The 27911-nt window shown below is 39.5% G+C and overlaps 1 protein-coding gene and 2 long non-coding RNA genes across 3 annotated transcripts; all 3 read left to right on the forward strand.

The window, feature by feature from the left end:
* The first annotated feature begins 15 nt into the window (after positions 1-15).
* Positions 16-18415, forward strand: LOC149104508 (uromodulin-like). Its single transcript, XM_089271235.1, has 6 exons — positions 16-101; positions 6579-6835; positions 13331-13445; positions 13979-14101; positions 15851-16054; positions 16835-18415. The coding sequence occupies exons 1-6, from the start codon at positions 38-40 to the stop codon at positions 17197-17199; spliced, it is 1128 nt and encodes a 375-aa protein (XP_089127361.1). The 5' UTR covers positions 16-37; the 3' UTR covers positions 17200-18415.
* On the forward strand, positions 8054-9763 carry LOC149104509 (uncharacterized). The gene is made up of 2 exons (XR_016201272.1): positions 8054-8202; positions 9563-9763. It is a non-coding gene; the product is annotated as an uncharacterized LOC149104509 (long non-coding RNA).
* LOC149104510 (uncharacterized) lies at positions 11860-12541 on the forward strand. Its single transcript, XR_016201271.1, has 3 exons — positions 11860-12026; positions 12111-12176; positions 12421-12541. It is a non-coding gene; the product is annotated as an uncharacterized LOC149104510 (long non-coding RNA).
* Positions 18416-27911: the final 9496 nt, after the last annotated feature.

Raw genomic sequence — 27911 nt, forward strand, 5'->3', positions numbered from 1 at the left:
TATCTCTCGCGACAAGACTATCAATGTAATTTTCAACATGGACTACAGCACACTTATTGTCTTCCTGTTGTGTAAACTGACGGCAAAAGTGAATTGCGAAGGTGAGTAGGCTATTTTTTGGTTGGTTTGTTCCTTTCGCCTTTACATTTATGTGATAGTTGTAAAAAAAAGTGTAATTTATCTTTAAAATAACAATGTTGCCAGGCAGAAAAGCTTCAAATAGCAAATCAAGCACAAGGTGATCGGTTGCTTTTCATCACGCTAAAAAATTCAGGAATATTTTTGTTGGAAATCAAAAGGAACGGTTTGGTCCGACTGCGTAATTATTATTACTTAAAATTCCATTTCCAAGTTCTGCAGATATCCTCGAGAATCAGGAAATGCCGTTGTTTGGGTATTTTTTGGTTGGTTTGTTCCCTTCGCCTTTGCATTTATGTGATACTTATAAGAAAAGTCTAATTTATCTTTAAAATAATGTTGTCAGACGGAAAACATTCAAATAGCAAATCAAGCACAACGTGACCGGGTGCTTTTCATCACGCCAAAACATTCAGGAATATTTTTGTTGGAAGTCAAAAGGAACGGTTTGGTCCGAATGTGTAATTATTATTACTTATGATTCCATTTCCAAGTTCTGCAGATATCCTCGAGAATCAGTAAATGCCGTTATTTGGGTATTTGGAGAAAATAAAATTTCGAAATTCATTTCAGTAATATAATAATCACCTTTATTGCATCTTGTCTGTAAAGGTACCCGCTGTTCAAAATAATTCCTTGGAACTCATTAGCGAATCAATTTCTTGAATTTATAGTACTCTATTAAATATAATACACCTTTGACGGGAACATTCTTTCTAAAATTCGTTGCTGTTAATGTAATGGAATAAATAGGTCCTTGAGATAAGAAACCCATCTTGTTATCAATAGTGACGTAATTATTGTCCGGTGTCCTTCACGTTAGCAAACCGCGTGTGGCAAGGGCAAGTGAATCGTCTCGTTAGAATGATAAATGTGTACTTTTCTTTCATTACGACACCAAATATCAGTTTCAATTCTGTTCAGCCTCTAACTGCTACATTTGAACTTTCGTATCGAAGAAAATAGAGAGAATGGTCGAAACTTCTAGCCGAGCTACATTCTGTTTTCAAAATGTATCCCCTCAAGTACGAATCCCAGGGGAAAGGAAAAATAGTTCGAGATAGCGAGAGTTCGTAAGCGCGAATAGTAAATGACTGAGGGACAAATTCAAGGAAAATGGTTTCGAGTTCGGAATAACAGAGAATTCGAAATAACCCAGTTCGAATTAGCCTGGTCCAACTGTACTTAATAAACTTGAGATATGTGCTGGTTAATTTCAAACTACCAAAGTAAAATGTTTCAATTTCGTTTAGAAAATAGCTCATATAAAATAAACGGGCTGTTTGGTTTAAAATCGTGTTTCTATTGAACAATTTTTCTCAATAGAGAGTGAGTAGCGTAATGGCATTCGTGATAGAGCACTAGCAGATTTAAACTGAAACTCGATAGAACTGGCACAGAAATAGCAGGAGCTGTTGACGTAATGATGATCCGGGCAAAGAGAATTTACCTTTGGATGATCAAAGTAAACAAGTTGTCGCGGAATTTGCTAAAAATAACAAAAAAATATCCCTCATGTTTCTATCGATTTTAGTGTAGAAACACGAGTCGACTCACGTTCCCAGAACATTTCTCTTTCTCCCAAACCTATATTCGTGTTTCTATAACTTGATAGAAACACGGAACATGTTGTCAAATTCTATTAAAGAAACAAACCGTACATATTATAATTATTCGTGTCTGCCTGAAATTAATTATTGATACTGAATATTTATCATTAGAAAGTGAAATTTCGTCATTCAAGCGAATATAAGTAAAATTTCCAGTTCTTTGACGCAAATACCCCAGCCGGAGCCCATACCTCTTCATATGAGCCCGGTTGCCGGGCTGGCCCGTTAGCGGGATGGATTTTGTCATGTGTTCGTATAGGGAATTTCGTCCCAATTACTGAGATGAAAGAAATACCCGCGGGAATCCGGCGCACCTTAAGACTCTGAGAACGAGTGTCAGCGCGAAATTCAAATCGGTAAACAAAGAGGGCGCCACCTACAGTTGTATTGTTCGTACCTTCCCGTTGTCAGCTATCCGGTTGCTATGTTGCTACAGCTGAATGGCTTTCTTCTGCTGTGGAAAATACGGCAGGCAAGGCTCGATGTAAACGAAGTAAGCGAAGTTGTTGGCACAAACCTGGTCGAGCTGATTTGTGGTAGACAAACATCTGGACCGGAGTAGAACCTGAAGATGATGTTGGAAGAAAACTTTCGAATGTCGAGGACTTGTTTTGTGAACTTAGTATCGGAGCTGAGGCCTTACATTTCACCAGGCCAAAGTCACCTTATCACAGCGCACTGAGTGCGGAACAAAGGTGGCAGTTGCATTGTATTTTTTAAAAGACACCGGACCTCTGAGAATGATTAATAGTTTTGGACTAGCACTCAACACTGCATTAGCTACTGTAAGTGAGGTTTGTCAGGCTATTCCAAACTATCTTGGCCCAAAATATCTCCATCTTACAGAGAATGAAGAAAGTATGAGGGAGAAAGTAGCAGTTTTAAGCAACATTTGGAATGACACAAGCTTTTGGTTGCATTGATGGGACTCATCTTCCAATTGAATGCCCATCAGGGAACTCACAAGATTTTTTCTGCTACAAACAATTCTTTTCATTAAGTGTAGAGGCTGTGTGTGACTACAAAGGTTCCATTATAGATTTTGAATGAATGCAAGTGGCCAGGAAGTGTGCATGATACAAAAGTTTTTGCCAATTCAATTCCTCTATCTATGCCAAACTGAGAAGCAGCAAACTGCCAAGTGCATTCCAAACTCTAGTTAAGGGAAGTGTTAAAATACCGAATTATCTCATTGGTGATCCAGCATACCTACTGCTTCCTTTCCACATGAAAGAGTACGACGCACGTAACAGCAACTCGAAACAAGTCATTTTTAACATGCTGCGTTCCGCCAGAAACCAAATCGAATGTGCTTTTGGGCGACTCGAGGTAAGATGGTCCATTCTCACTACAAAAGTGGACTCCAAGCTTGAGGTTCTCCCAACAATTATTTATGTATGTTTTGTATTCCACAATTATTGTGAGACACATAATGTAAACATCGATAAGGATTTAGTCATGACTCAAATTGAACTTATGAAGGAGAATTAAGTGTAGTTTAAGAACATTCCTTATCCAGTTTACTCTTGTGACGCAGGAAAAGGGATTGTTTTCAGGAGAATGCTCACAGACCTAGTAATGAATGGTCTTTGATTTGGAACTCAAACTTTAACTTGCTTGTTGCAACACGTAAGTTTAAACGAAATAAAATGTCATTGACAGCAATATCATTTAAAGATCCTTTAAACTCTAACTGTGGTTTATGAGTACTACCTGTACCCAGCCTCAAAGAGCACTGGAAATGGCAGGAAGGAACATCCTTCTGTTTCATCTTGGGAAGCGGAACGGTAGGGCTACACACAGGATCTACGGTGCTGACCTAGTTAATATTCTTGAACGAATCTAAAACAAATCAAATGTGAACTACATAACCCTGTTCCCAGGAGTGGTCACCTGGTCACTTGATAAATTTTTATTACAATTTGGATACATTGTCAAGTAGAGGGGCTATCATCTAGTGGATATTGTTCTCATATAATACCAAATTTTCCTGAGAAGCAAAGCTAATGTATGGTCATCGGTTAGGAGAATTAGCTTTTAGATCTCGGGAGTGGAAGTGTGAACTAATTTCCAGCTTAATAGTTCCATATTGTGATAAAAAAAGTAAATTTCAACTAATTAACAAGATTTATCTATGAATTACTAGAATAATATAAACAAAGAATAGAAATAACAGCAGAACAGTAAGTACTGAAATTTGAGTTCAACTTCTTTGTCCAGCTGAGAGACTAATCACTACACTGATCATTTCAGTCTTGTGATACTTATTTTTGTTATTAAAAGTTTCCACTTGGTTCTTGCTGGCTTTGTGGGTATACACACATTCAACTTCCTGAGGTATAACTTGAACACGTGTGAAACCGCATGGGGTTGCGTACAGTTGAAAATGTTTTGTCCTGGTAACCGGGCTAGAATAGTCTAAGAACCTTTTCATATGAGCCCGGTCAACCGAGGCTGGCTTGGTTTCCGTGATCTCACCTCGCCACTCTTTCCTTTGTAAAAATTTCGATGTGTTAATAAGAGAAGCCGGGCTGGCCCGTTTGCCGAGATCTGGGAAACCGGGATGAAAATTTTCCCATATGAACACTCCAGCCGGTCCGGGTAACCGGGACGAAGCTTTCTAGACAAAATGGCTTCGCTTTCCCAACATAGCGCCAAAAATGGCATACTTTTTGTCTTGTACGTATGTATTTCCACTTTAGGAGTATGCGAATTAGCTTTATTAGTAAAGTTACAAGAGTCCACAAAGCTACGACCGCCGCGAACGATACAAGTTTATGTTCCACCATTTTGGTTGTGTTTCTTTGGATTTCATCCCGGTCGACTGGGCTGAAATTTCCCGTACATGGCCGGAAATTCCGGACATCGCAACGGCGCACGCGCGAGGTTACTTGACAATATGGCCGCCAAACACTCAAAGGAAATGTATGGCAGAAATAAAACAAAATAAATTAGAGCACGTTCTGGCTTACCGGGAACAAGTGCCGCGATCCGGTAGAGTTCTTCAAAGTTTCCTCGGCTATTCTGATAAGTTGGTTTTCATCAACAAATGTTACTGGCCCTGCTTTTCATCGATGTTTATTTTCGAAGCTTGGCCCATACAATGCTCTACAAAACAGTGGCTTGAAATCCCATTTTTGCATCCCAAGAAGATTTTGATCCTCTGTAGCAGACAACATAATCGGGATATCCCAAGTGCCGCGATCGCTTGAAGAAAAGCACCGTATGATGTACTATTTGACCAATTTTCACCTGCGATGCTGATTTCTTCGCTCTGCTTTTTGGTTTTAAAAAGCTTGCAAAATGACGGAAAGCAAGCTCGTAAACAGCCACGCTAAAATCCCCAAATTCGCTGTCTTTGCACGGCGATATTTCGGCTGCAAATGGCCCGATTTTGCTCCAAAAGACATCGTTTGAAAGGCAATTTTCTCTAGATTTTACTGTTATGTAATTAATTCGACCAGCAGTTATTTACATGTTCAACAACACTTTTTTGTACAACAACTTTTTCTGTAATGTCGTTGAGCCCGAAGTACGCCGTACTGAACAGCGGTATGCACCACTACAATGTGTACTAGACGTATGCCGCACGAAAATTAACAGACTCGATGTCCGGAATTTCTGGCCATGACAGACAACAAAATTTGTTTCGGCTACCGGGCTCATATGGAGAGGTCCTTAGAGTGTTCATATGGGAACGATTTCCAGCCCGGCCGGCTGCCGAGATCTCGGTTGTAACCGGGTCAGCCCGGCTTCTGATACGAACAAATCGAAAATTTTACGAAGAAAATAGTGGGGAAGCGAGATCTCGGAAACCGGGCTCATATGATCACTACATTGTTAAAACACATTGAAAAACAGTACGTCGTAAAAATCGAATAATTACATGGATACTCGCTTAAAACATCACAGGATCTAAACACCTTGTTCCATTAGCAATTCTATCAACTGCCGCAACAATAAATATTGTAGTTGATTGTAATTGATTTATTCATCGCACGAGATCGCCAAATATGCAGTCCTCCAAGGAATATAAAAAGCATGTTTCCTCGGCAGTCCCTCTGTTAAGACACTTACGTACCACTCAGGAAGGAGTAGCCTCATACAAAAGAAAAATATTCCCTAAAAATTATGCGAGCCTTTTGACTCCAATTTAAACTTGAGGTCAAAATCCTTCACTACCCTGGCATTCATGCCACTACCTATACGTATTCAGCAAATGTGAAGATGAGTACTTCGAATGCACTTCCGGCGACGTAAGCACCAGTGAACCATCGTGCCTTTCGATCTTTTCATGGATTTCCGCCATGTTGTTGAAGACATTTAAGTAACTAAAGACGCTATATTGTCTCCTGTTCTTGGCATAGTAGCTCGCGGCTATCATGATTACAGCAAATTCAAATTTCAATGGCAGTTTTCGACAATCTGTCTCTTGACAGAACCCTGCCGCAAACTGGAATTCAGTCCGAGCCAGCTATCGTGTCATGCTTGGAAAACGACTTATGGCCAACGCGATGAAAACCGTTGAGCCGTATTGGAAGGCTTCTGGGGGAACACTCCACTTCCTCATTGGGTACCCCCGGTGGAGGCATCCACCAGGGAGTCCCTCGCGCGATACATGATAAGGCCCCTCTCTAAGAGGAGTCACATAAGATGACCCCACCTAAGAGGGAGGGAGGGGGGGGGCATATTCCTTAATAAGACATCATCTTGGAGGAGGAACCTCTCTTAAAACCAATCACTTGTATGGGGGTGGTTACTGCATGTATTCAAGAAAATCAAACTGAATGCTTATGATAATTATCGATCATCTGACTCTTTACTCAACAGACCCGTGCCGTCAACTGGAGTTCCGATCCGCGCTCTCGTTTCAAGGCAAACGACTTATTAACCACGTAATGAAAACTGTGGAGTCCGTTTTCAAAGACTTCTGCGGAGCTCTCTGCTTTATGGAACCCAACTGTGTCAGTTATAACATGGAATTAAGGTCTCCGGCGATCACTAATTGTGAACTGAATAATTCAACTCACTTTGAATACCCTAATGATCTAAAGTCAATGCAAAATTACATTTATCGTGGATTAAAGGTTAGTGTGTGGTTTCTAATCAAATTAGGTTTATAATCAAATTCATCTGAAACCATCAAAGAGCGGAAAATATGAAGTAGCTGAGCGAAAGATCAACTTTTCTGATATGCTTAGCTTAATTAATAGCAAAATTAGTTAATTAATCCCATTCAGTTTGTAAAATCTTATGTTAGTAGAATTTTAGATGAACTGTATCTATCATGTATAAACTTTGTACGAAGTTTAATTTTATTTTACATTATTTTAATTTTATTATGCATTACCCCATAATGATTCGATTTAGCGCCCTCCTTCCAATAAGCGCCTCCTTTCGAATTGGCGCCCTACTTCGAATGTGTTTTTATTAATAAGCGCCCCTATTCCCACAAGGGCTACCATTCCCTTTCGTTACGATGAGCAATTATTTTATTTTCACGCGATAAGGATTCTTTTTTCGAGATCACAGATTCGGACGTCGAAGACGCCACACCAGAAAGCTTTTATTTACGTACTGATGAACCGTAAGTGACACGTAAGTGGCGTCGAAATGATTAAAATTCCCTCAAGTTAACTGAACATCTACCGTATATTTGTTACTGTTACAGTTTCTGTTAACAAATACCGTATTAAAGTTTTGTTTTGAACATTCGCCTGTTTCTCAAGAAAGAAATAAGCGCCCTATTAGGAGTACCCGTCAGATCCGCTCCGCAAAATATCCGCTCTGCAGACTAAAGTTGAGCTGGCTGGGAATTTTAGCATTAAACAGAATCTTGCTGAGAATTTAGCTTATCGAGAGCTAGCTAGCTGGAAAATTTTTTTTGGTGTTCAAATAGCTTACATTGTGGTTTTACTAATCAGTTCTGGCTGGAAATTACTTTCCGGATGAGATCACTGACTGAAGTGTGTCACTTGACACTCTCTGACTGCTTGACCTTTTGTTTGAAAACATGCTTACAATATAATGTTAGTTGTTTATTAAAGTTTTATTTACCAGCAAACAATAGAAGTCTGTTCTGCTGTCATTTATAGTGTGAAATTAGATCGGTTTCTTTTCCCTTGACGCTCCTTTTTCCCACGTTCAGTTGCATGTTTCACCACCGTTGATCCGGTCGCGGAAAATCATCGTCTGTTCTGCTTTCATGTTCTACCTTGAGAAAACTGGTTATCTGGTGATGACGTTTGTTGGTTCGTGCAGTCTTTTCACATTTTTGCCTGAGGCCCGGTGGGACTCGGGTAACCTCGTAATATTTTGTAACTAAAATATTGTTCCCGTATAATTTTGTGTCCAACGGTCGGTTTCAAGCGTGATCAGATTTTGCCGACCAGTTGTTTGAGGGTTTGGCAGCCAGAGAACTCTGAGGACTCCACTGATAAATTCAAAGGTTCAGGTAAGAACTACTTTGGAGTTGAACTAGCTGAATCAGCCTATATATTTAATATTCAGTGATAATGTTTACGCAATGTGTGCGGGAAAAGCCGGCGCAGGTTTTCACACTGTATTCGCCACTGTATTGTATTTCAAACCCAACGGAAAGTGCAGCTTCAGTGAAGACAGTGAAAGCAAGAAAAGGCCTGATATGTCTCAGAACTTGGAAGGGTTTTCGAAATTGTCAGTGCATTCATCCACAGTGATCCTACTTCCAAGTGTAATTTCAATTCTGTAATTTTAACGACCAGTAAAATCCGATCCCGGTGCTGCAGTCGATGATGACCGCTTTTTAACGCGTCGAACGTTAAAACATGAGCTATTGAAACACATTTGCCGCGTCTTGGACAACTGACGAGATATTGAAATGATTATTTTTTTCCGGTGTAAGAAAGTATTGTTTCCATCGGTTTCTTTACTGAAGTCCGGTCGTGTTCTTTATATAACTGAAGGCTGATTACCTATTGCTGCCTTTTGGTATCGCCGAAAATTTGCCCTGAAAGAGCTGTTGACCAACACACCTGATTGACCTAGTTCAATGCTAATTGTACTGTACTTTGGGATTTAAAAGGGAATACAAAGGCTTGCCATGTCAAAGGTGAGAAAAGACCAGAAGACAATCATGTCATTCCAGGCTTCGTTCTTTCGGTGTCGATAGCGCCAGGAGAATAATGTGTAATTTAATTTCTTATGCGTTCCCATTTGTTAACGCGCGTGTTTTTCGCACATTCAGTTTCTGTTAGAGAACAAGTTATTTTGCATGCCTGCGTTGTTGCCGGAAATGGAGACATTTCGCCTTATTGTCCTTCTTTTTTATGATGGCACAGACAGTGATTTTGTGGTGGAACAATCATCGCGCGGTTCAGTTCATGTAGCTTAGGCAAAGCGCGAAACATGGCACACGAAAAAATAGGGGAGGGGCGTGGTACCAGATCACACCATTCACTGAATTCACGCTTCTGGGTTATAGTTTGATGACGAAATAAGCGGTAAAAAATTATTCCACAATTATTTTTCTTAAACAGTTAAATCCTTGCTTCTTTGACTTGCCCCAGGGAATGTAATTTTCAGCAATGTAACATCAGTTAAAATCTAAGACATTTCATTGAATTCTCTCATGAATGAGCTATTTTTGTGAACATAGTTCTTGATCTAGATCTTACATTGAGGGGCCCGATAGTATCACCAGTTTTGTATATTATTATATGTCCGTGGCTGTATGCGTATTTGGATGCATGTGTGTGTGTGTGGACGGGGGGAGGACGCCGATATAAGAGGGATTGTGCAGTATGTTACATTTTCTAAAACATATCATTTTTCAGGTGTAAAATTAACTGCGTGAACTATAAGAAGCACAGCTAAAGATGCTGCAAACGTTACCCGATGTCATGGACTGGTACCCGAGAAAAGATGAGCAAATTTGTTGATGAAATCACGAGATTAACTTTGTGAATCTTTTATGCTGATCGTCCAGTGTATATTTATGACATTACATTGATCTGATTGATACATTTTGTTAACGAGTTAACGAGTAATGATGCTGTTAATAGCAATACTTTTACTGTGAACGGCCTTTAACATCCCAACAATGCCGGGGTCTTTGCTGCGAATGTTTGCACTTAACTGTGTGAAACTTTTACGGTCAACGGCCTGTATCATCCCAACAATGCCGGGGTCTTTGCTGCGAAACTTTGCACTTAACTGTGTGAAACTTTTACGGTGAACGGCCTGTAACATCCCAACAATGCCGGGGTCTTTGCTGCAAAACTTTGCACTTAACTGTGTGAAACTTTCACGGTGAACGGCCTGTAACATCCCAACAATGCCGGGGTCTTTGCTGCGAAACTTTGCACTTAATTGTGTGAAACTTTTACGGTGAACGGCCTGTAACATCCCAACAATGCCGGGGTCTTTGCTGCGAATGTTTGCACTTAACTGTGTGAAACTTTTACGGTGAACGGCCTGTAACATCCTAACAATGCTGGGGTCTTTGCTGCGAAACTTTGCACTTAACTGTGTGAAACTTTTACGGTGAACGGCCTGTAACATCCCAACAATGCCGGGGTCTTTGCTGCGAATGTTTGCACTTAATTGTGTGAAACTTTTACGGTGAACGGCCTGTAACATCCCAACAATGCCGGGGTCTTTGCTGCGAATGTTTGCACTTAACTGTGTGAAACTTTTACGGTGAACGGCCTGTAACATCCCAACAATGCCGGGGTCTTTGCTGCGAATGTTTGCACTTAACTGTGTGAAACTTTTACGGTGAACGGCCTGTAACATCCTAACAATGCTGGGGTCTTTGCTGCGAAACTTTGCACTTAACTGTGTGAAACTTTTACGGTGACCGGCCTGTAACATCCCAACAATGCCGGGGTCTTTGCTGCGAATGTTTGCACTTAATTGTGTGAAACTTTTACGGTGAACGGCCTGTAACATCCCAACAATGCCGGGGTCTTTGCTGCGAATGTTTGCACTTAACTGTGTGAAACTTTTACGGTGAACGGCCTGTAACATCCCAACAATGCCGGGGTCTTTGCTGCGAAACTTTGCACTTAACTGTGTGAAACTTTTACGGTGAACGGCCTGTAACATCCCAACAATGCCGGGGTCTTTGCTGCGAAACTTTGCACTTAACTGTGTGAAACTTTTACGGTGAACGGCCTATAACATCCTAACAATGCCGGGGTCTTTGCTGCGAAACTTTGCACTTAACTGTGTGAAACTTTTACGGTGAACGGCCTGTAACATCCCAACAATGCCGGGGTCTTTGCTGCGAATGTTTGCACTTAACTGTGTGAAACTTTCACGGTGAACGGCCTGTAACATCCCAACAATGCCGGGGTCTCTGCTGCGAATGTTTGCACTTAACTGTGTGAAACTTTTACGGTGAACGGCCTGTAACATCCCAACAATGCCGGGGTCTTTGCTGCGAAACTTTGCACTTAACTGTGTGAAACTTTTACGGTGAACGGCCTGTAACATCCCAACAATGCCGGGGTCTTTGCTGCGAAACTTTGCACTTAACTGTGTGAAACTTTTACGGTGAACGGCCTATAACATCCTAACAATGCCGGGGTCTTTGCTGCGAAACTTTGCACTTAACTGTGTGAAACTTTTACGGTGACCGGCCTGTAACATCCCAACAATGCCGGGGTCTTTGCTGCGAATGTTTGCACTTAATTGTGTGAAACTTTTACGGTGAACGGCCTGTAACATCCCAACAATGCCGGGGTCTTTGCTGCGAATGTTTGCACTTAACTGTGTGAAACTTTTACGGTGAACGGCCTGTAACATCCCAACAATGCCGGGGTCTTTGCTGCGAATGTTTGCACTTAACTGTGTGAAACTTTCACGGTGAACGGCCTGTAACATCCCAACAATGCCGGGGTCTCTGCTGCGAATGTTTGCACTTAACTGTGTGAAACTTTTACGGTGAACGGCCTGTAACATCCCAACAATGCCGGGGTCTTTGCTGCGAAACTTTGCACTTAACTGTGTGAAACTTTTACGGTAAACAGCCTATAACATCCCAACAATGCCGGGGTCTTTGCTGCGAAACTTTGCACTTAACTGTGTGAAACTTTCACGGTGAACGGCTTTGAACATCCATTCAATGGGTATTTATGAAATTTTTACGGTAAACTACCTCTAGGAATGTGAGTGTCCTTGGTTGTTTAGCTTTCAAGTTAAATTAATTTGTGAAAGTTGTGTTGACAGTGCTTTGCAGTCTTGGGTAAGGCATGGATCAGTGACATGGACTGAGATGGATCACCAACATTCAAGGTATGTATTATCAAGATTTTTTTTTTACTCGTTTTATGATAAAGATTCTAATGTGGTTTATACACTTTTATCTCGCAATTCCAGAGTGGGAAGCTCAGAGAAGACAGTTGTCCAAAGAAAAAGAAAAACACGTTTTTCAATACTTTTGAGGTAAACATGGTGTTACTAATCAGCACTAAACCAGCTCCCTTTGGTTGTTTTAAGGAGCTGGCATAACCCTTTATTTTTCAAAAAAATCATTAGAAATAATTGTAAACTACTAAATCGGGGTAAACATATAAAGTGTGTTGCTGTTGTTGAAATTACAATCATTATTGGGCTAGTAATGTAGAAGTAAGGCTGATATGTAGTAGTAAAGGACTTCAATATTATTTTTTGTTCATTTCCGTTACAGCGTTATATAAAAGTAATTTTGCAACAGACATTTCTTTGGTGAAAGCAAGTTTGATCTGAATGTCTAGAAGGATTAGAGGGATCTTATTTTAAACATAAGTGTGAACCGTTTTAGATGTGAGAACGTAAAGTGCCAAACTGTCACACGTATCCTGAACCTGGAAGGCATCTGAAGTATCGGAAAACAACGAGCTGGGAGACACCTTGTCCGATCCGCTTAAGACATAAATGGTTAGTTGTATTGTTTTTAAGTGATAACATAATCATAGTGTACATTTTGCTCATAGCGGCAAAAATAACCACATATTGCTAATTTATCTCTAATAATAGTCAACAGACAATAGGCTGTTGAATAAAGGTCCTAAACAATGCGTTTGTTTTTAATCTAGGTCAAAACGCTGACCAGAACATTTTTTCGCCAATAATTGCCTTGCTGGCATTTACAATGTTACCCTTTACTGCTGGCTGGCTACTTGGCTAATTGCCATTTTTCTAGCTCGGTATTCAAAATTTTCATTATGTCTGGCTGGGAGTTTTATGAAATAAAGTCGATCTTGCTAGCAGTGAAGAGCGGATATTTTTTTCCCAGGAAAGTTGATTATTAATGGTAATTGACGTGGGAGCACAGAATCAGTGCTTGGGAAGTCATATATTAAATTTCCAGTTAAAGTGTCGTTGGGTACTCCTGCCCTATCCCGAATAAGCGGCCTTCTCGAATAAACGCCCTCCCTTGAGCTACCAAAAAAAAAAGCACCCTGGGTGCTAAATCGAATCATTACGGTGTCGTGCATCGATAAAGGTTGTCTGTCTGTCTGTCTGTCTTTAGGTCTTCATAGAAACTAAACGGAGTAAATTTGGGAATAAAATGAGAATTTAACTCAAAATTTTATCTTTCTTTCTTCTTGGCTAAGAATGCCTGTGGAGAGAAACCGTGTCAGAACAACGGCACGTGCCAGGCGGGATTTACCAACAAAGGATATCGATGTTTGTGTTCTCCTGAATTCAAGGGTCAACATTGTACAGAGGGTAAGACAGTTTACGTTATGGTATCATCGGTGAAGTTTTCCTGCAAAGAAACAACCAGCCAGTGTCCTAAAATGTACATCAGTCTGTCAACATACATTGCTACTTTCATCTCGCCAATGCATTATCACAGCCTAGCGACACTGGTTATCTTCTCACAATATCGACTGTTATTTCCATGATTTAATTAACCCTTAAGTTATTGAGTCGTATTTCCCTCGTTCCCCCCATCCATGAGTTACCAAAATCCAATTAGCGTCCTGGGTCGGGTTTTTCGTAAGCCGGATGACACTAACCCGCGATTAAAAGTTAAGCATTACCTTTTCTTGTATAAAAATGTTATTGACTACTTATCTTTTTATGTTGTTTGAGAATACTCTAGCTAAAAACTGAAGGATAACACAACATAAACGAAAACCGTCTTCTATAATGAGACCCTTTAACCAAAAAAACACCAAAAGCAGTTTGGAGTTGAGATCATTAGTCTGCATAAAACACGAGGTAAATAATTCGTTGTTGTCGCTTTCTTTTCTCAGATGTTGACGAATGCACTTCAGCTTCGCACAAGTGTCATGCCAATGCTGACTGTGTTAATATTCATGGTTCATACAACTGTACGTGTAATCCAGGATATACTGGAGATGGACACAACTGCACAGGTGAGACTAATAATGTAATGTTCAAATAATTAATGATCACAAGTTATAGGTTATTTGGTGGCACAGAATTTAGTGGATCACCAGGTTACTTACTATGAACTGTACTTATTTTATTTAGAAAGTATCCTGTAAGAAACTGCCCTGAAAGAAGCACTTATGCTTAACAAAAGACCTTAAACGCTTGGCCTTTGGGGTTAGAATTTTTTTCAGTGTCAATTCATTCATCCTTTTTCAAAATTTTGGTATGTCGTCTGTTTTTTCACGCCATTTGACATTACCAGAGATATCCAAGTCAAGCCAAATAGAGAAGTTTATGTCAAATGGGCTATTTCCAAGTTGGACTAAAACGAGGCCTGGTACACAACCGTTAAGATGAAAACGAATTTAATTTGCATGCAAAAGGCTCGGCACCAAGACTCCCTTTGGGAAAGAGGCAAAAAGTAATTCTGAAATGGCCTGTTGGGTCGTCTTTAAAAAAATTCCTTTTTTCTTGTTTTCTTCGACAACATTGAAGAATTAGTATCATTTCACTATCATTATTATTTTGGAGTAATTTTCAAACATCTTACGATTTTTTACTGACCTCCTGAGAAAATACTCCTTTTCTTTGGCCATCTTAGCTTAATAAGAAATAACATACAAACTGCGGTGACAAACATGACAATAAAACACCAAATTGACGGTGTGGCAACGGGCTTTCCTTTAGGTCCTGTTTTGGCCAATATCTTTATGTGCCATTTTGAAGAGAAAAGGGTTCTTAACAACAACGCTCGCCCTTCCATTCGGTTTCGATACGTTGACGATACCTTCACCTTGTTCGACAGTAAGACATAGCAACTCAGTTTCTACACTATAACTATCGTCACGCAAATATCAAATTCACCGTTGAATTTGACGAGAACAGTACAATCCCTTTCCTGGATATCCTCATCAAACGCCACAGTCATACTTTGTCAACATCTACTTACCGAAAGAAGACCTTTTCCGGCCTGTACACAAAATGTAACTCCTTCACACCTAGGAAATAAAAAGCAAACCTCATCCGCACGCTCACTTTTCGTTATTAAAGTATCTGTCAATCACGTAACGTCAACTGGTCACAACTTAAAATGGGACCACTTTTGAGACATTAGCAAAAGGTGTGCCAGATACACATTCCAAGATAAAGGAGACTTTACTAATTAGGGAGCTGAAACCTTCCCTAAATGATAATGTTAGCGGCGAAACACTTTGTCGTTATTAATTTGCATCTTTTAATGTGCAAAGTTTTCCCAGCTCCTGTCATTGTTATTGTTAATTACTTATCTAAAATTCGGTTGTTACTACTATCCTAAACTGTCACTTCTGAAGATGTATGTCGAAACATACGAAACGCCAAGTTAAATGAATTTTGTTTTCCAACATGCGTTTTATTGTCATGTTTGTCACCGCAGTTTGAGTGTTATTTCTGAGAAAATAATTTTGAAATTCTAGTTAGTGGATCCAACATGGCCGGCTAAATGACATCACATGACGTCATAATAACAGAAAAAACGACAACTTATCTGGTAGGAATTCTTAAGCAAGCCAAGAGATATCATTATACGTAAAATGAACTTTCCATGTCTTACTACCAAGAAAACCCAGAGAGTGCTTCTGTCCACCCACTCCTCCTTTGGACTAGGGTCAGGCCGGTACGAGTGAGGAAAAAATAGCACAGCATTACTGACAATGCTTAACACACAGAGTCGGTTTCATAAACCCTTGGAGTGGAAAACCGACGGGGAAACAATCACATATTTGACCGTTGGCTTAAATATAACAATAATATCACATTCTATCTCCCAGATATCAATGAGTGTGATGCGCAGAACCCATGTGCTGCCGTTGGCAACTCTGTGTGCAGTAATACGCATGGATCGTACAATTGCCAGTGCAAAGATGGATTCGTAAAGAACGGTGCAACCTGTGAAGGTACAATATAATTTGGTTCATAACATGAGTATCCTTCGTTGCTTAAAATTAGTTACAACCTGTCCGTGAGAAGTTGCTATCCGCTCCATCCTCCATTATGTGTAAGACACAAGTCAATTGGCCATTTTGGTATTCTCGGTATTGGACTGGAACTAGCTTGATACTGAGGTTAATGCGAGGAGTCTTTTCAAATGCAAATGATATTTATCTTTATTTAATGATATTTCCCCGCACCAGCCTCCATGGCAAGCTACAACCTTAGTCACTTGCAATTGTAGAAAACGTCACTCTTTTTACATTTTGCCCCTCCTCACCCCTATGCAATTTTAACTTAACACTTTCATCTAACACAAGTTTGCATTATACCATTTTCCAACATTGAAAGGGGGAATGGGGGTGCTGACACTTATTCTGTAGGTATTACGGTTATAAGTTCATGTTTTGGCAAATTTTCCAACACATGCAATTTGTCCATGATTGCAGTTTCAGTCCAATACCGAGAATACGAAAATGTTCTATTAGTACACCTCTTCCTATGTCACGTAATTTACCCCAATGGAAATTTAGCTCTTTTATGTATTTCATACGCCAAACGAAAAGTCGGAGAGCATTAAAGACGCTAGAGTTTCTCCTGACTGCGCATCGAGCAACTCTACGATGCACGCTAAAGCATGAATCAATTCTTAATTACGTATTCCATTGATTTCCTTTTTTCGTACTTGTTCAAATGTCTTCTTTGCTTATCACATATTTATTTACACATTTTTGTATTTCCTTTAGTTGATGTATGTCAAAATTACCAAAATCTGTCCGATGCAAAAAGAGAACATGACTACGAAACACAAGGTGACGCCAAATGTGACAACACCCTCAATGGCTGGTATCGCTTCCAAGGAGCTGCAGGCACAAAAATGGTGACCACATGTCCACTGGAGTTCCGTTGTGATACAGCCTATCCTATCTGGTTGAGTGGTGGTCATCCTACAGTGGCTGAGGGTACAGTCACAAGAAATGTCTGCATTAATAAGAATGGAAACTGTTATCACGAACCATTCCCCATTCAAGTAAAGAACTGCAGCTCCTACTATATCTACAACTTGACTCCCCCAAGGAGTTGTCCCGCCCGTTACTGCAGCGCTGACTAATCCAGTTACAAATGCCCTTACTGTAAAACCTAGACATCGAGTGACAGCTGTATACGTTTACTGTCATTGTTCTTTTTAATTTTTTTCTTTGCGATTCCTAACAGGCCCGGGTACCCGAAAAACAAGCAAGTGGAACTAGAGAAGGAATTTGCTTAGCATTAGACCTTTTTCGACTGGGCGGCTTCTTGCCCAGTTTCAGACAATTTCCAAATTGTCCCTTGCCCCGTGAATAATTTCTCGATGGATAAAAGAGCAATTCTCTAGAGAATATCACGTGGTCTGTAATGGGAAAACGAACCGCCCAAGCGAAAAAAAGGTTTATTAAAGACAATATTATATTATGAGGTGATCCCTCTAATGCTGGACCTTTGCAGGCTCAGTTTGACCGTGCACACATTTAAGATACACAGATTGTTTCATGTTGTAGAAATCAAGGGAGATGAGGGGCACGAGGTTCACAATTTGCGGTCAAAATATGTTCTTTACAGCTAGATTTTTTTGTTTGTTCTCTGTCATTCTTCCGCGTTTTGGAAGGGGAGAGTGTAAGCTCCGCAGGGATTTTTTAATGGATTTTCTTCTTTTCTATTACCAATTGTATTCTTGCTATGCAACTGTAGTATTATAGTACACGTGACTCTACACTCACTCGAGTGATGTCGCGCGGAATGCAGTAGATCATGTACAACACCTTACTAATAATACTAATTTAGAGGCATTCCAAAGATCATTCAATGTCAAGATTGATAATATTCAGCCTGAGTCGACCCGTCCCAGACTCAAGTTGTTAATCAAGCGCGTAACCAAGGAACGACCAATAAGAACATGCATCAAGCAATAAGGCTTGTTGTTGCGTCAAACCGGACGAAATTCCAGCTCCATTACAATGCCTTTTGAGAGTTTTTCACCTCTTTTCTTATCATTTGTAGCTGTTCTTTAATATTAAAACTGCGGTAAAAAAAGTATACACCCATTTCTAGATTTTTCCTGAACGATGGCCACTTCCAACTAAATCCTTTTCCTCAAACCAAGGGTCCAGCTGGAACATTTGAGGTATAAAGAACATCGTTCAGACTGCTCTGGCATTTTTCTATTTCATTATTAATTCTCTCGATGCTAACTGGACGGCATTAGAGCGTGAATTACGCTTTCGTACGCCATTAAGGTAAGCGCACAAGCTGGAGTCACTCTGAAAAACAAAAACAAAAAATTATTTAATAATAAGAACAGACAGTTGCTAGTTGCTTCTTTGATTTTTTATTGATTTCACAATTTAGTTTCGAGTTGGCTTCTTTGTTGGTAATATCTTTTTTTCGTCTTTCCAAGTTTTCGTGTTTGTTTGTTTGTTTGTTTGTTTATGTTTGTTACTTTGCTTGTTTGTTCCTTTGCTTGTTTTGATGTCTGTTTCCTAGTTTGCATGCTCGTTATCTCGTTTTAATGTTTGCTTGCTTCCATTGTTTGTTTGTTTTGTTTTTATTTCGTTTTCCATCTCGCTGCTTTGTTGTCTGTGTTTGCTTGTAACATTTAATTAATTTTGCTCTTTCTTTCACTGGTGTTTTTTTTTCAAACATTGTTAACCACGTGAAGTATATATGAAATAACTCATATTTGAACTGCAGTTGTAGGTGAAAGTGAAGAGTGATCATCGCAATAAATTTTCCAATTTAAGCAATTGGAAAGAAGAAGCCTGAAAAAAATCAGAGCGTCAACGGGATTCGATTCGATTTTGAATCTGTTCTTTAAAGTGAGGTGTGTTCTTCCCATGACGCGTAGCTCGCGCTTTATTCGACCCCAAAAAATACCATTTGAAACGGAAATGACAGCATTTTTCTTGTTACTTTTCCGTTTTATTTCTTCTCGAGAGTGCACCCTAAAAGATACTCTGACGGCGAAAAATAGTGTGAACACCCTAACTGAGACCAAAATCCGTGATGTACACTCCTAAGCGAGACGACGAGCATCTAAGACCTTTTTAAATCAAATGGGAGTCCCCGCCCACCTCCAACCCCTCCTTACTCTACCAGCATTTACTTTAAAAGCCTGAACATTAAATTGCAATAAGCGAAGGACGAACAGCTAAAAACTGCAATGATTTTACTGTACATGTAGCTCAAATAGTTTCCTTCAACAGTTGAACTCCACACATTCTGGGTTACCGCGCCTCCTTTGGTAACCTCCTCTAGACTGGTTACTAGTCCTACAAAGCCATGCAGTGTATTCCATGACCCACTGCTCTTGAAACGCCCTCTGGTCTAAGAAGCTTTACATGGGAAGTGCTGCTTCATTTTCAATGACATCAAACAATCCCTGCTCAGTCCTGACCTGAAGCCTTGACCTGACCACTTGATAGGGATACGTTGCAGTGGCGGCAAAGATTTTTGACAATGACGCCATTATAAGATATTCTTTGGAGTTCTAGGAAAAAAGTAATAATTGAGTAAGGTTCTAAATGCATTATTTCAGCCTCTAAATGAACAGATTTACATGTAAATACTATTCCCTAAAACATATCATATTCACAGCTTCTAGTATCACTGACCTACATGTATATGCTAAGTTTTGAGTTGAGAGTTCAGGGTTATTTTTGAATCCACTACAGGCCATTTATTAACACTTATACTAGCCTTAAAGGCTTGATGTCTTCCATTTTTTTTTTGTCAAGATAATTCAGTTTATTCTCCTTTCAAGTAATTAGCTCGTAGTCCACACTTGTACGCACTGCAGACCTATTTTAATAGTGTGTTTGAATGTCTGCTTGCATGTTTTGTTGGAGTACCTTTGCTTCAATCTTAGTCTTAAGGTTTCAAATACATATTAAAACAATGACATTTATTTACCAGTTTCTTATTGATTGGTGTTCCAAAGTACTGGCCGTGGCCCTTCTTAAGTTCCTCATGTGCCATAAACTGCAGCGCTCCATGTGAAACACCAATAAGTCCAGGTGCATACCCCTGCAGACCAAACAAAATTTACATGAAGAGCCTTGGAGATTCTCAAAAAAAAAATTTAACAGGTCTATTTTGCATATATATGTTGTGGTTCAATTCACAGTTAATAGAAGGGAATGGTTATAAAGCCCAGCAAACATCAAAGGAGCAAACAAAGATTCCAAGATTTACATTGGAAGGTCCACGACCGCGCGCACACTATCTTTTGTTTTGCGCTCATACACCATGCATGACTTACGCAGCGAAATCGTTTCTATTGGTCAGTTCCTGAGTCAGTGGTAAACAATTATTGTGTTTAGTGCACGGTAAAGGCTAAAAAAGCGAACAAAAACAAACAACAAAGAACTTTGAAGTTCGGATTTCAAAACCATACCCCTCTATTAAATTTGTTAAATTCTAGCCTTCGTAAAATTTGATATTTTACTTTCTTTGACCAGCATTACGATAATCATAATATTACCATGAATACACCAGAGCAATGTGAAATACAAAACAAATACAGTCAAACCCCTCCTCAGAGACATTTCCACAATACCGTCACTAGATAAATCAGAATTCATAGAATCTCCACCTGTATGATACAGACACCACCATAACATGGGCACTCAGTCTGGCCCTTTGTCACCTGTACTGGAGAGGCTCAACTTGGTTTGATTATCAGTTTTTTGTATTATAGATAGGACCCAGCGCACGCTCTGATTGATCGAAACCCGATGTTTTATCAGAGTATAGAACATAGAAAACGCGTGTTTTATCGTTTTTCACCATATTACCTCCATATCAAAAAGGAAATGAAAAAGCCTAAGCCGTGTAAATGACACTCACCCCTTTGATAAAACACTCCAGACATTTAAGAGCACTGGAGAAATGTAGAAAACCCTCGCCTGCGGCTTGTCTTTTCTACATTTCCCTCGTGTTCTCCAATGCCCGTCGTGGAACACATGGCTTAGGTTTCTTTATTTGTTAACAAATATGAAGACGACACCGATCATCAGCATTAATAATATGAAAGGTCTTACTGCAGTATCTTACTGCAATATGGCAATGCTCAGTGCCACACCTTCAAAGTGACATACACCTAGCCCTGAGTGCATGTGTTCATGAATCATTATTGTCACCATCACTGAAACCTGAGGAAAAGACCAAATTCACAAAATACTTTACAACAGCAATATGAGATTTGTTGACAGGCAATACTCTCACCTTGTGCAATCCTCGGAGTCCCTCATGTCTCCATTACTTTAAAAGTGCGTCTGTGAGACAGAATTGTTTCAAAAGGATAAGAATGATACTGCATAATGTTGACACTAGAAGCTGGTGCTTTAACCCCCAACTCACCACCCCGCTTAGCCAGGCTTAAAGTAAGAGTTAAGAGAATTAGAAGTTGTGCAAGCCTGAGAAGACATGACGACTACTGACAGAAGGAAGAATTGCTTGATACTGCAGCCAACCATAAACACATAAATGACACCTGTAAGCTTATGAATAAGTAAGCTTATGAATGTTTAAAACCATTAATGATACTTCCCTTACTCTTACGACACAGAGCTTAAGCAGGTGACATATAATATTGATCACCTGAGGAAAGAGAATTTTACAAATGAACTAAACATCATTAGTTTCTCTTCCACACACTCTTTGCAATGTTTTGCAATGTTTTACAATGAGGGTATCATTAATTTTCTGCCATTGAATCTGAGTGCAACAATAAGCACTTAATGACTGGCACCAAGGGAAACAGTGAGTTTTGTTTCCCCGAGACCCCCAATGTCATTAAGGTTGAGGGGAAACAAAACTCACTGTTTCCCGCGGGGCCAGTCATTAAGTGCTTTGTTATACCTCCCAACTCAAAAATAGAAAAAAAAAAAAAAAAAAACTGTGAAGTAATCGTTTGCTTGATGCTGGCTGGCTCACAAATTTGCCGCAGTTTTAAGGAGCATGACATGATCACATGCGAGTCAAAAGTTGAAGTTGTTCTTTCCCTAGGGATGGCAGTGAGTTCTTTTCGCCATAGGGAGTTAGTGAGTTTTGACCCATGACACGTGACACGTCCTCCTCCAATCGCAAAACGTATTTGAGTTGGGAGGTGTAACAAAAACTCTTAATTATTTATAGTCTGTGCAAACTTGAAAGTGTAAAACTGACACTTTTTAAACTTTACTAACAGTAATTCCTGTCCATTATTTTCAATATAATTCATGATTTCCACATACACTGTAACTACATGTTCTCACTAAGCATTCCTCTATACTGAGGTGCTCGAGTAATTCCAGCTTGTGGATCAGTGTATTGGAGACATAAGCGAGCTTTCACAACCCATATTGGGTTTGTTATTGAGAGAGTTCCAATTCCCAGAAGAGCATTTGTTTCATTTAACACTTAAACTAAGCATTACAAGCATACATGTAGATGATGGTTTATACGACCATGTATGCTTTGATTCATAATTTTCCCCAATAACTGAACAAGAAAAGATACTTTAATTTTTCTAGGATTGAATTTTCAGAAAACTAAAAAGAGACCAATTATTACTAAATCTTTTTTAAACGTAAAGATTATTAATAATATATCATTTTACTGATTGTGCCATTGGACTTGAGAAGAGTGTTAAATATGTTCAATATGTTGTCACAGCTGACAGTTTTCATTTTATTTACAGTGTATGTAAGATCTCTACATGCACATATCAAGATTAAAAATCACATATTTCTCAGTTGAAAATAGTTCTGCATGGGAATCTTGCAGACGAATTTCCCGGTCACATTTTACCTTAATTTTAGATGTTGATGAATGCAAAAGAGGTTCTCACAAATGCCACTTGAACGCCGTCTGCAACAACACCAATGGAGGCTACGTTTCTTGTCTGTATATAACAGTATATCTTATGATATTTTATGTCGAGAAATGGATGAGATTCATTGACTTCACGTCAGCCTATGCAAACCTAATCAATAACTCAACTTGTCAGTCCGGTTTCACACAGAAAAGATATCGATGTTCGTGTACTACTGAGTTCGAGGGCGAACACTGTGAGAATGGTAACTATGTTACTCCTAACATACCCCTGTGATCATGTAAACTATCATTTTACTGAAAACGTCGCTAAACATCAAACATTCTGCAATAGAAAATTCGATCTCTACATGTACATATCAAGACTGAAAATCACATATTTCTCAGTGGAAAATAGTTCACCAACGGGCTCTTAATTTTCTGTGAAAACAAACCGAATTCTGAGTGCAGTAATACCGAAGGATGATTCAACTGCCCTTGTGATTTTGGATACGTAAACAACGACAAGAGGCAAACTTGTACAGGCACACACTCTACATCTTATTACATTTTAATTACCTTTCAATCCACTGGCTCTTGTCTAGTAAGGACTTCTTTCATTCGATTAGCCATTATCTCGCGTAAGTGATTGTCCATTTTCCCACGCTCGAGAAGGCGGTAGAAACCTTGCGCGCAATTTGAATTCTGATTATTTTTGCCAACGGCTTTGCAGTCATCGACCCTAGCTATATCTGACATGTAAATACATTTTCTCGAGCATTTTAGCAAACCGAATAAATTGAGGAAATCTCCATACTTAGTAAACGCAACATTAGACTACGAATAGTCCCTCTTCCGTTTAGTCCGTTGAGCGAGACCGTAAATAAACCGCGTTAAAAAAGAAAATGGCCGCGTGAACTCGCGCGGCGATTTTCTTCTCGTGGTTTTCCATCGCGTCACGCACGGCGGACAAAGCGAAAGAGGGGCTACTCGTAGTCTAACACAATATGCAAGCGTCAAATATAACAAATCTATTTACGTTCGCAACTAGCAAAACTCGCCTCACAGTATTAACAAATACAGTTTTATTTTTTTTAGACTTGAGTTTTATATCGGTGAAAACCGAGAGAAAACTGTTTGTTTACAATATGCAACTTAAACAACTAAACTTACAACAAAGCATGCAACTCAAGTATCGCTGTTCAGGGATTAGCGGAATTAAAACAATGAAATTTTATTAAGTGTCTCACATCATGGTTTCAAATCAGGAAGACTTAATAACTCCTACTGAAGATATCTCGCCGAAGCAACGTTACAGTTTTTTATAGAAAACACGACGAAGGGTTCTATAATAAAGAGTCGCTTACCGCAATTTGGCAATTCCCTTCAGTGTGAATTTTCCAGGCAGAAACGCCAAGCAAAACTTGTGAGGAGTGAAACGAACTAACATTTTTGATTGATCAATGAAACGACCACATTTTACCGTTTTTACAGTTTCTTAAAGTCTCTAAACACACCAAACACGTTTGATTTTTCTAGTTGATCTATGTGAGTTTCTCCCGCAATGTCTGCAGGGACGGACGCTCGCTTGCTCTTACGGTGACGTTATAACCAAACTTTCTCGGTTTGATGGTGCTATAAAAATCTTTACCCATAGTGCCCCTCTGGTGCGCTTCGCGAGCTGAAGCTCCGCTATAAGCCAATTCTTTTATAACATCCAAATTAAATAAGAAACAAACTGTACGTGCGATGATGAAATGAAATGCAATTCACAGTTGATCAATAGAGCAATTCAACTCACTCTCTTTTCTCTTTTTTTTTTTTCTTTTGGTGTTTGTTTTTTTCTTTAGTTGATCCACGCCATGCGAAACCCTAAACAGTTTTAATAGAAATATTAACAATAAAGAATCTTTGCGTAATCCATTATGTGACAATACTGAATCACTGTCCAGCAATGGCGCCTGGTATCGTTTTCAAGGAGCTGCGGGAACAAGATTACCAACCGATTGTCCATCAGTCAAACGATGTCACACTGACTATCCTGGATTGTTGAATGTTGATGACAAACCCTTACCGCCAGAAGACGTAACAGAAGAGAGCATAAAAGTCTGTTTTGGGTTCTATGATGAGACTAATTGTTGCGCCCGATCGATATTCATTCACATAAAGAATTGTAGTTTCTACTTTGTCTAAAAATTGTTTCCTATTTCTACATGTAGTCTCCGACACTGTGGAACCGACTAAACCAAGTAAATACACTAAATAGGTATCCAGAGAGTACTGTGAGAGTTTGTATGGAGCTTTGTATGAGTTATAAATTTAACAAATGGTAAACGCCATAGCGTGCACTATTGAGTTATGGACGCACGCGGGAGGTTGTTAAGCACGAAAGAAGCGTAAGAGTCGCACTCGGCTATCGCCTCGTGCGACTCTAGCTTCTTGAGTGCTTAGCAAACCTCCCAAGTGCATCCATAACTCAATGGTGCACGCTATGGCGTTTACCATTTGTTTTATAACATAACATTGAGACATTGGAACAAGAGAAGTCCTTTTATTGAGCTACATCACAAAAAAATGTTCGTGTAGTCTTACATGACAAGACAAAACAAGCGAGCGAAAATTCATTCATGACAACCGACTGCACACCAGTAACTCGATAAAGTTTCATCTTCAGACAACTATGAAGACAGTTTCGCATTTCTGGCAGAAGGACGTCGGTCATTACTTTGGAAACAATGTCTGTCAAAAGATTTGCTTTGTAAACATTAGCACACACGTCAGCAGCGTACACCCATGGACAAATAGTAGACGCTAAATTAACCAACCAGAGCGCGCGCTTTGCTTTAGTTATGTTATAATTAAAATTGGATCAAGAACTATATCCGTTTCTCCTTTGAAAAGGTACAATTAAGAATTGGCAAAAGACTAGCTACTAGCATCACCGGTGCCATTCTTTTATTGGTTACGCTTATAGAAAGTAGCCAAATGCAGGTGAAGTTAACGCAGCCGGCACCGAGCCCTACTTGTTCATATATCTCACTTAGCGCGCGCGCTCAATGTGTGACGTTGCTTGACGTTGCAACATGAATTAAAAACTGGCCAGTATCAATCGCATTAGTGTGGACAGCGAAAACAGATCCTTTCGAAAATGCTAGCGCCATTCACATAACATCGTAGGCGCAGATTATCGTTGTGTATTTACAATACTCTTCACAGATTAACCTCTTGGAAAGTTTTAGCGAGAATTTGTGAGGACGAGGAATGTGCTACGAAAGTAATAGCGTGGACGTGAAGCTTTTTATACGTTTTCAGTATAAAGAGACATCATTGAACACGCATCATTTCCGGAAAACGCACTGAAAACAGATTTTGAAGGGGTCTAGATCAACTAATATTTCAATCAACGGTCTTACTCAGTTAAATAGGGAGTTTCAGAAAACCACGACGGCAACGGCACCGGGTGCGTCGCTAAACAAACGGTTTAATGAGCAGAACAATGGCCCTGGACGTGCATTATAATTCTTGGTACATTTCTTTACCGTCCTTTGAAAAACAACAGCATGAAATGACTAAATTCTGCGTTGTCTGGAGAATGTGTTTAGTTTTATTTTCATGACTGTAAAGCGATATAGAACTGTATATATTCGCTATACGAATAAAGTTATTGTATTGTATTGTTGTAACGTGAACCACGACGGCTAATTTTTTAAATTTTTATTTCAAATTTATCGCTGTGTCCCAGATGCAGTTTCGTGACAGTTTTGACAGTGATAAACAAAGTAAATAACTTTAGAGTACCGCGAAATTCGCGGGTAAAATATATATATATTTTTTTAAATCGACGTTGTCCTCGGCATCGCCACCGTGGTTACTTAAACTGACTCCCTAATAGTTTTTCGTGTACGCATGCAGTACTTACATGTAGAAAGTAAAAAATTCTTAATAAACTATAGTTTCTAGTTTAATTGAGTTTCGATATATACAAATATGAATGATACAGGTATCTACTTTACGACACTGTTAATTCCACGCAGATGAGTAGCGGGCACATAAGTACACTAGATTCTGACTTACAGAGCGGTCTGACTAACTGGTCTGCTTAGATGGGAAAAATGGCTGGCGTAAATTATGTAGCGTTTAGTGGGATAAGCTTATTATTGTCAGATCTGCGCAGCCGGACCGGTCAAATTGTAACTCGGTATGCATGTATATATACGCAATTATTCAAATCTCGATCAGTGTTTGCTGCAATTCAAGAGTTTCCATAGGGTTATCCATCATAATTGTTCGCGTTGTTAGTTGTGGACATGGATGTAGATTCGTTGGTGTGCAGGCTACTTAATTATGCTAAAAAGCTGATATTTAAGAAGTTTGTCCGTTAGGAGTTGTCACTAGACGGCGTGTTCGTTTTTGATCACTTCATTCTGGAAATTTTGTTTTTGGCAAATTGTTTTTGTTTAGTACATTTGTTGTATTAATAAGTATCCTAGGGCCGCTTTTGTTTGTAGCAATAAACTATGCTAGGGCTGTTTATGTTTGATCAATAAACAAGATGCCCCCTCCTACACGACTGGTGTTTCTTACTTGTACTACGTTAGAAATTATTTTGTTTTTGTTTCACTGCAGAGTGATTAGACAACAAGAGCCATTACACCCTGCTCTACAAATATGCCAAGCGCACGCGTAATTGTTTGGGTCGCTTTTATTTTCATTTTACTGTAGTTTTCTATATTATTGTGGGGGCTATTTTTAATAAAACAATTACTTCAATCACGCTTGTTGGATATGAGGTGATATAGCTTTGTTGGCTATCTATTAAGGAGTCCAAAAAACCACGAGGGCAACTGCAACAGGAACGTCCCTAAACAAAATATTTATCATTACAGGGAGCTTTAGCAAAGCACGACGGCGACGGCAACGAGGGCGTCACCAAAACAAAAGGTTTAATAATGAAAACAATCATGCTGTGCACTTGCGTTAAGGCTGTCGCACACT

This window comes from Orbicella faveolata, unplaced genomic scaffold (assembly GCF_042242905.1).
Source record: "Orbicella faveolata isolate gen_17 unplaced genomic scaffold, um_ofav_v1 contig_34, whole genome shotgun sequence".
Lineage (NCBI taxonomy): Eukaryota > Metazoa > Cnidaria > Anthozoa > Scleractinia > Merulinidae > Orbicella > Orbicella faveolata.

Coding starts and splice junctions, on each gene's coding strand:
- LOC149104508 (XM_089271235.1), top strand. CDS start 38: ATGGACTACAGCACACTTATTGTCTTCCTGTTGTGTAAACTGACGGCA. Junction 13,446..13,978: donor GGGTCAACATTGTACAGAGG/GTAAGACAGTTT, acceptor TTCTTTTCTCAG/ATGTTGACGAATGCACTTCA. Junction 16,055..16,834: donor GAACGGTGCAACCTGTGAAG/GTACAATATAAT, acceptor TATTTCCTTTAG/TTGATGTATGTCAAAATTAC.